Below are 9,272 nucleotides of genomic sequence, written 5' to 3'. Positions count from 1 at the left end.
ATCGTTATCCTTACTAATCGAGACGGTATACCCCCGTCAGCGCAACAAGAACCTATCAACCGAGCCACTTCCAATTCCTTGCGATCCCCGGGCGCGACGTCATGGTGCGCAGCCAAATTCTTAACACATCCAGTAGTCCAATCTCAATATTAATTGGGCCATTTCAGATACCCTGTATCATGGACCAGGTCATCTGGCCATAGGACGCGAATTCCTCCTCGCGGCCGGCACCATTTCACTGATGCACGTCGCCGTTTCCATGCTGGTCGCCCTAGCACTACATACCGCGAGTTCTTCTTACTCTAGAATGCGAGGATTGCGAATGCCCAATCCTCTCCTACCCGACGATTTAATGTTTGGGCGCCCGTCTTCCTCGTGCGAATCCATCAGGCCAGTGACGCTGGAGCCGTCCTCGCCATCGATCCCACAGCGTGCGTGTCCCTGGCACGCTTTGCACTGTCGCCCACACTCCTCCAGATTGCGCTGCGTATCCCCTTCCCATTCCTCATGTTTCGCTGGTTCCGACCGCTGTCCGCTCCGGACGAGATCTACGCGTCCAGTCTCCAGACGCTCCATCTGGGCCACGCCCTCTGGTACCCCGAGCCGCACGAGTCGGGCGAGCCGCAGATCGGCGATGTGGGATTCATGTTTGAGGGGGCGTTCATCAGGTTGTTCAACCTCGACACGTCTGCTGCCGAGAAGAAAGTCACGTTCTGGGACCCGCCGTACAAGATCACCGAGCCCGTGCCTCCAGACGTATTCAAGATAGATCGCAGGCGTCAGCCGCTCGTCCCAGGAAGTTATCGTAGCCATGGGGTGGAGAGCAAGGAGATACATGCCTCGGCAGATGTGTAAGTACACCGACCAATCCTACAGGTGCATTCCCGCTGACAGTTCGCAGGACGGCTGGTCCCGGCGTATCTGCGACTCTCGAAACCAGCTACACATGCAAGGCGGTGCAGGGCGCAGTAATCGTCCTCAAAAGCGAGGCGCACGCCGAAAGGATATTTGAGGATCGTCGGCTGAAGAAGCATATCGTCCAGAACCATGGCAGGTGGTGCGCATATGTCAAGGACGAGCTCTTCAAGGACGTAAATCCGGAAGATATCGTCGTAGTCAGCGGGTGGGTTAAGACTAGAGCGAACTGGGCAGTGATCGCTTTTGGAAGCACAAGCACGACCTCCAGTGCCTCGGCAGAAGGCCATGTTGGTGGGGTCGCGGGGGTCGCAGCAGGCGGGTCGCACTCGAGATCCGTGACGGGTCCCAGGATGGAACGGCAAGGTCAAAGCTATTTGTCGAAAGCATCCAGCCCCCAATGCGCCGGGGGAAAGCGAGACCAGTCCGTATTCGTGAAGCGATACAAGATGCTGAAGCGACTGGGATTTCTCCGGAAGGTCGTCGCAGGCGCTGGCCACGACCGGCTGTCAGGTTCGGGTGACGGGCGAAGTGGTTCGGGGGCAGAAGGAGTCACCGCACAGGAGGGCGGAGACGGGGAAAAAGCGGATATCTTAGGGCCTAGGAGTAAGGTGTGTATTTCGTTACCGTGTATCGCGAAACGCGCAAGCTGATGAGATGCCAGGGCAAAGTCGCAGATCCGCTAGACATCCTCCTGGAATACATATTGGAGGTAAGCATGCCCCGCAGTTATCTTCGCCGTGCTAACCGGGCAGCGCATTTCTGCAGACTTCCAACGCCGAGGTTGCTATTGCAAGCGATGGCGATGTTGAGAGCATCATCGTACGTGCCGCACGAATATCTCAAAGTAAAATCACTCACTTCTACTTAGGGTGGCAACTGTGTCGTTGATTTCGCAAGCTATCTTCGCGGAAAGCAACCTCCAGTTGAGATCGACGGCACGCGTGAGTATATCATTCACTAACAACTGCAGTCTCTGAAAATCGCGCGTAGTTGGATCGCTTTGCATGGGAGACGTGATTTCGCATGAGTGGGAACGGGCCTTCGCGCGTCGCACTATTATCACCGCTACCGATATGGCGAAATGGCGAAATATCACCCTCGACAACGCTGGTCGCATGTACGAGCTGCGTGTCTTCGTTGGCCCGACGAGAGACGAGGCTCAACCTCTGAAATTCAAGTGCCTTGACTTCGCCGATGCTCGAAGTGACGTCGCATATCTTCCAGAATGTCCCCCAGCCGCCAATGGCACACTTCTCGCAGCATCGCTTTGGCACAATATCCTTGTATGGAGGCTATCGGACGGTTTACTGGTTCAATGTCTGCAGAGCCATACGGGAACATTCTATTCCTTGGCATTTTCCCCCGATGGCTACTCGCTCGTCTCGGGAGCGAAGGACGGCACTGCGGTTGTTTGGGATATCAGGCGTGGTTGTGTACTCCTATGTCTCGACGGACATAACGGGGAGGTTAACAAAGTTGCATACGCTCCTCACGGTACACTCATCGCTACCGCCGCCGTGTCCAACTTCTGTGAAACCGTGAGGGTCTGGGACGCATCAACCGGAGCATGCCTGCAGTCCTTCGGTGTTGACAGGAGCGTGCATGAGCTAGCATTTTCCCCGGACAGCTTGCGTTTCTACGTCAAGCTATCTGACGAATATTCCATCTATGATACCGAAACCTACGCTCGCATTGGTGGTGTCAGCGCGACCGGGGCGATATCGCGCCAAGTTGACCGCATCGTTACGACCACCAAAACGGACAAGGTTCGAGTCAAAATTTTGAGTGCAATAACTGGTCAAGAGCTCCTCGCAATCGATGAACAGAGAGAGCTGTCAGATCTAGCAGCATTCTCTCCAGACGGGCTCGAGATATTGGTAATTTGCAAAGCAGATGGAACAGCCACCACGTACGATTCGGGGACAGGCCAGCTGCGTTGTACATTCAGATTATCAAGCACACCGCACGATGTGATGTACTCTCCGTCCGGAGACTACGTCATCTTCGCCAATCAAGACGATGTCTACGTGTACGGCGCGAAGTCTGGAACATTTATTGCAAAGGTTGAAGGATATGTGGATCAATTACTTCACTTGGAAGCATCTCGACTTATATCTGATAGTCAGACCCTCCTGTGGTCTAGTTACGGTGGAACACACCTCCGTGCGTGTAATATTCAAGATCTATTGCGAATACAATAATATACTGTTACCTGCCCCGCTCGTTGTACGTTACACGTAGCAAGCGAACATGCGTGAATATAAAACACACTTCGGGCCCTAGAAGCTAGTCAGCGCATCGGTCGTATGGCGCGTATTTCAGACTTCACGGATCGTGCGCAGCGGTCGGTCGCACCGCGGGCGGGCATACAGAGATCTCTACGCGAGCTGAACTAGTTCCCCTTGCCGGTAAATCCCTGCAGTGCGAACTCCGGTCGGCCGGTCTGACAATATCTCGTCATCTTCCGAAAGATTCTGACCGCAAGGAACGCATACAATGTTGGTGATTGTCGTGCGACGTATGGCTTCACAGGTGGGGCATGGTGAACGCGCCGTCTCGCGACAAGGTTTACGGACATTTCTGTGCGCTTTCGGACGTGGTTAGTCTACAGAAGGACGACGACCGCGCCCGATTACTCGACTTACCGACCATAACCAAGATCGTTCTTGGCGCAGAAACGTTAGAGGCGCAAGTAACTTTGCTTTATATGGACGCGCCGCCTTTGTCTAGCTTCTGAGGTACAGTCTCGACAATTCCGTCTGTGGGTCGTCCCGCAGCAGACATGTCCAAGTAAAGACGGCCGAATCGGCGACGGGGGGCGCACTTGAGCATTGCGTGCATCTATATCAGTACAAGTGCGGCAACAAGATGCAAGATTCCACCTTAGGAAGGTCTCGGGCTTGGCCTGTCCCATGCACATCGGCCTTGTCCCCCACGACACTAGCGTATGCCAGCGTTGCAGGCCAGCCGCGCTAGCAGAATTATATGTGCGCGGCGGGACCGGAGGGCGGGAGAGAATACAGCGAAAAAGCTGTTGAAGCGGGGGACAAGACGTGCCACGGTGGAGCAGTTCTGCGCAGAGTGGACATACCGATACGTGAGGCAAGAAAGGCCGAAGGACCCGCAGGGCGGAGGGGGAGAAGTTTCAGAGGTATTTTACGCAAAGTTAAAGGTAACTTGAAATGCAACAAACCTGTGCATTGCCGACAACCACGCCAGAAAAATAGAGCGGAGCAGACACACAGGGACTTGGTGGTGGCTTAGCGCTGGATGTTTTAGTCGTGGGAGGCAATCGTAAAGACAAATGCCCCGAAGGACGCAGGCCGGTCACCCACATCCGAGCACCTTATACCTCCACGCGTAATGCTGTCAAAGCTGTCGCAGATATGACCACTGGCGAATTATCAACTAGCTTGTCGTCCGCGCTCTTCCCTCAAGCTGGATCTTGACCTATATGTAGGTATATTAGTGACTTCTCTGTGCATAAGTGCGAGCACGTACCTCTACAAGATTAGCTTGATGTAACTCATATCGCGCTCTTCCCAACTGCGTCCTCTCCTGACGCGCACCTATCCTCCTGAGAAACATGCGCTGCGAGCTCGCGAGCAGAACGAACTCACGGCAGTGTGCTGAGGCTCTCCAAGGCAGCAGCAGTACTGTTTGCTCTATTCGTTCCGAGATTAATGCTGCCCGTTTCTTAACCTGCATTAGACCTGGCGGCAACACGATCCTTTTCCGGCGCCCGGGGAAAATCCAGTTCTGGCAAACGGAGCCCGTCATGCAGCTCGGAGGTTGACTGTTCAAGTTCGCGCTGAAAATTTAATGGTTAGGGCATTATATAGAGCTTTTAAAGCGTGTACGCACAAGCATGTTAGCCCACGTGACATGCCAGGGCGAGTAGAATATCACTCTCAAGCGAAGATGTTTTCCTGCGCGAAGCCATCAGGGTACCAGAAGAATCCGGGTGCACTGCGGCGGGTGCGCGTATGGTATCAAATCGCGTTGCGGAGGGCGGATGCATAATAAAGCCGTCTACGACACGAGTGACGCAGCAGAGCTTGGTGTCGAGGTAGTCGTGAAATCACCAGCCGGTTTGGTTCGTGTGATCTATTCGGCCTTCGCCGATTCGAGCGCCAATCGAAACTCCTTTCGCGTCCGAGTCGCAGGCGCTTACCCAGTCCTGAAGCTTGCTGTCGTCGTCTGGTCTTGCTTGCCCCTCACGCGACGTATTGTGCTTCGTTCCCGCTACTGGAAACAGACCTTTGCGTGGCCTATACTGTTCTTTTCTAGTGTTTTGCCGAATTTTCGTCTGCTAGCCTCTGTTTTCTCGGCACCACCACTACATCACAGACACACGATATGACACTACCGAATTGCTACCACTGTGCGCCGCTAAGGGACGACGTACTGCTTGAGCTCGTCTTCTCGGCAGTGAACTCGGCAACTCGTGCTTCCTGGCATGAATTTTTGACGCACAATCCTCGGGCGGCGGACCTTCCAAGAGTCGAGCGAGCATTCTCCAGACAACCGACCCATATCCACTCGTTCTCTTGCTCCAATGAGTCGCTGATCCGCCGCGCCAATTCCGTAGGCCCCATTCGCGTCAGCGACTCGGTCAAGGCTCCCCCGGCTGGGTTCTCGTAACATTTGTCCGCTCTGCTACTGGCTGGAGCGCGTCGCTGCATACCCGGAGTAGTGGCGTCCGGCATCAAGGCTGCATCATTTTCAAACGAGCCCTGGCATATTCGATTAGGAATCAACGCAGCTTCTCGACGCAATACATTGCTCTCACGTCGACCAGAGCTCTTGCGAGCAGCTGTAACGAGAGCAGGTTACCTTCGTCTTCCGGGTTAGAGAAGTGGATTGAGGTACTTCAGCAGAGACGAAATCGAAGTGGACGACTCGGAGGACAACAGGTCCAATAAAGCTCACGGGAGCGAGGCAGCTATGTGGGTGTGTGCTGGTTCCTTAGGGAATGGTTGGTCGCGTAGCAGACATTGTTTGGACTGCATACTCAAGGTACGTCTATTTGACAAGCGTTTTCACGCCACTGATGTCGAATACTTTGTATCGCAGGCCTCTGATGCCGAGAATGATCTGGCTCGGGATGGAGTAACTTGGAGTTTTGCTGTACGTGATACGACGTACTTAAGGAGCTTGAATGCTCACTGGATCTCAACACACAAGTTTCGAATATTCCCCTTTCGCGGCCTACATTCGTCGTGCATGACTTCCGGTGAATGAAATCACACGCGTGGGTTTTGGGTCATGGCAGTTTCGATATCAAAATGCCCTTCCGCGGCTGCACTCGTACGTTTTGCTTCTATGAGATCACATTCGCGGTGTTTCGCTTTTCTACACCAAAACATTGCTGCGCCCGATCTGGGAAAGCAGCGTCCCTCATACCGTCGGAACTCGGAGGTCAAATACGTCTTTGTAGGTACCGCAAACACGGGGTCTTGCTTTCCTGAAGTACAAGAACCTTGCCAGCAAGAGCCTTCTGACGGATACTAGGGCCTTCACGCGCCTTGCTTCCTGTGCAGATGGCAAACTTTCTGGTTTCCTTGCCGGTGGAACTTCTATACGAGGAGATCCCGAATGCTGCGCATGTAGGTCGCACGAATATAACAAGTGGTGTTGGCGTGGCATTGCGCATGAAGGTATCATGATACTGGGTTTCTTCAAAGGCTTACCGTTATGGTGTTAAGCGTTCGCCTTGGTCTTGTGACGAAACCGTTGAACCTGCTGGACGACTATTTACAGCGGCCATTGCTGACCGTGAGCATGCCGGGCAATTATCACTACGGTGCCCAGACATTCTGATTGACATTAGGTGGCACTACCGACCAAATCCGTTGCAACATGTAGACTGAACGTCTGTTCGGCCTGTTCGGCAGTGGCGAGGCAACGAATCATATCCAACGCCACAAAGCTCTTACGTACTCTTCTGGAGTATGCTTGGTTTCTCACGACCGACGCCCTGCATGAAGTGTGGATCTTCCGTGCTGGTCCTGCGTATCATTGGTGCCAAAGCAGTCGTTGTGCGAGGCTAATCCCATAGCCGTTCGGCAATTCCCTTCGGCTCGTGTTCATCACAGCCACTGGCAGGAGACGAGTTTCGAGTTTCGACCTGCTCGCTTTTCAGAATCCCCAGGTTTGGACCTTGGCACGTCTTCCCCGTGCGAAGCTATCGGGCTGGTGGCACCGGAACCGTCCTCATTATCGATCCACACCGCAGGTGCGCTAAGCTGGCTTCAAAGTCACCTCTACTCTACCGGCTCGCGCTACATTGATCTTCTCATCCCTGATATTTCGCTGGCTTCGTCCGCCACCGCCTGCTCCGGACGGAATCTATTCCGCCTGCCTTCGGACACTTCACCTCGTTCACGCCCCCCGGAGCTACATGAGTCGGACGAGCCGAAGATCGGCAATGTGGGGGTCATGGGGTTCATTCGCCCGGGCGCGTTCATACGACTGTTCAACCTCGACACTTCCGCTCCCCAGAGGAGTCGAATCCTGACCCAAGTCGTCCGAGATCACAGAGCCCTCCTGACGGTCAAACACTTTTTTGTCTTGTAACGACGGCTCTCAGCGCTTCAAGTTGGGTGGACATCTCTGTCTGTATAACATTCGAGATCTAGCGTGAATGCGATAGAATGTCATCACCTGCGTAGCTCGTCATATCACGTTACATGTAGCAAACGAACGTTGGTGAAAGCGAAATACACTTCGGCTCCTGGAGATTGGCCAGTGCAATGACCGCGCTGTCAAGCTTTTGAGGGCCATGCGCAGTGGTCTGTCGTATGACCGACAGGCGTACGGGAATCGCTAAGTAAGCTTGGCTACTGCCTTTGTCTCTGTGTTCTCTCGAGCCGCAGCCTCTGTGATCCTATTTGTAGTCTGTTCGGCAGCTGAAATGCCCGAGAGCGAACGGTACGTCCGGGAAGAGCGCTTAGTCGATGCTGAGAAACAGGGCAGAGATTAGCATCTCGGGCGTGAGTGGTGGGAAAGAATGAGATCCTACACGAGACCCGGGACAAACAGATCCCGGTAGCGCTTAAGAACTGTGTTGGCAGCAAAGTAGTCGTCCCAGGTACTTGGCGGTGATCAAGGTTAGTCGTGCTAGACGATCGTCGAGGGGACGTCACGAATGACGCAGGCCTGCTGGCGCGACAATGCCTACAGCTGAGCACTTTGACATGTGGTATGCGCGGTGCTACGGTCGAAACTATCGCCGCACTGATGACCGACGTGGTGCTCAAACCAGAGTACTGCCTATATTATCCCCTCAGTTCGAATTTCGGCTTTCACTTTTATGCGAGCGATCTGTTGCTTGTGAATGATACATCTCCGCGTAAGTGCATGGGAGAATACCTGCGGAACACTTGATTGATGATGACTCGTGCTACGCCCATCTTGACCGTAGTCCCCTTCAGCAGGCATTTGTCTTGAAATACGGCCGATCTCGGGAGCAGAGTCGTGGCGAGATATCCATGTAGCAAACCGATCAGCAGAACGATCTCACAGCGGCATCGTGGGGTTCTCGTGAGAAGAGAAAAACTAGACAGCATGAACCTTCTGCAAGGTTGGACTGGCTGCCTTCGGAACGATTCTTAAGGCTGGGCCTCTGGCGAGCAGGGCTCATTATACGGCCTAAGGCTGGTTCTATGTGCTGTGCAAGATAATCAGTGATCCTAACATCATTAAGGACTATGAAGGTACATATGAGCGAGGGCACCAGGTCTCAGAGTATGTCAAGTCGGACCGAACATTGGCCTTAGTGACGATGATTTCCTGCGACGAAGTTGTCATGAATATTACACAATCCGGATGGTTCTCCCGGATTCCATGGTATTCTTTCACTTTCTATACACCTCCGTATATTCGTAGGATATTCTAGGTATTCATTCTGACATGTATATAAGGAGCCTGTATCGCTCAATAACAAGCCAGACTCGAGCTGGTCTTTCCTCACTCACTTTCCTCTCGTCTGTCTCCTCAGCTTTGTCGTAGCTCAGTCCAGTTGGATTGTTAGTTGCTGACATTAGCTCGAGTCTCCACCAACTGCCCTACGACGATCCTCGTCACTCCCACACCAACCATCACCCATCTCCACACGACGATCCACCCCATACGCACATTCGACTCTCACCCTAACTCCTAACCCTACCGCATTCTACCGCATCAAGACCCGGACCCCTGGAACCCTTTTCCGTGCACTTGCACAAACTTTTACCATACCACATCCCCGAAGCCACCTCTGTAATCACTAGCTCTTAGGCAGCTAGACAGAGCTCCGTCCCATTAGAATCGTACACTGCCCTACCATAGGTGGTGTTAAACGCTTTGCGCAG

At 53.5% G+C, this 9,272-nt stretch overlaps 2 protein-coding genes across 2 annotated transcripts; both read left to right on the top strand.

Annotated features, from left to right (window-relative positions):
• Nucleotides 1–507: 507 nt before the first annotated feature.
• On the top strand, nucleotides 508–1,786 carry PHACADRAFT_154680 (uncharacterized protein; the record flags this gene model as incomplete). The annotated part of the gene is made up of 3 exons (XM_007402258.1): nucleotides 508–851; nucleotides 902–1,526; nucleotides 1,580–1,786. 3 exons carry the CDS (start codon nucleotides 508–510, stop codon nucleotides 1,784–1,786), a joined length of 1,176 nt encoding a protein of 391 aa, XP_007402320.1.
• A 115-nt stretch (nucleotides 1,787–1,901) lies between these two features.
• On the top strand, nucleotides 1,902–3,396 carry PHACADRAFT_265812 (uncharacterized protein). Its single transcript, XM_007402257.1, has one exon. The coding sequence runs from the start codon at nucleotides 1,923–1,925 to the stop codon at nucleotides 3,117–3,119; it is 1,197 nt and encodes a 398-aa protein (XP_007402319.1). The 5' UTR covers nucleotides 1,902–1,922; the 3' UTR covers nucleotides 3,120–3,396.
• Nucleotides 3,397–9,272: the final 5,876 nt, after the last annotated feature.

The sequence above is a fragment of the Phanerochaete carnosa genome (assembly GCF_000300595.1).
Source record: "Phanerochaete carnosa HHB-10118-sp unplaced genomic scaffold PHACAscaffold_72, whole genome shotgun sequence".
NCBI classification, from domain to species: Eukaryota; Fungi; Basidiomycota; class Agaricomycetes; order Polyporales; family Phanerochaetaceae; genus Phanerochaete; species Phanerochaete carnosa.
This window is presented reverse-complemented; position numbering and strand designations above follow the sequence as displayed.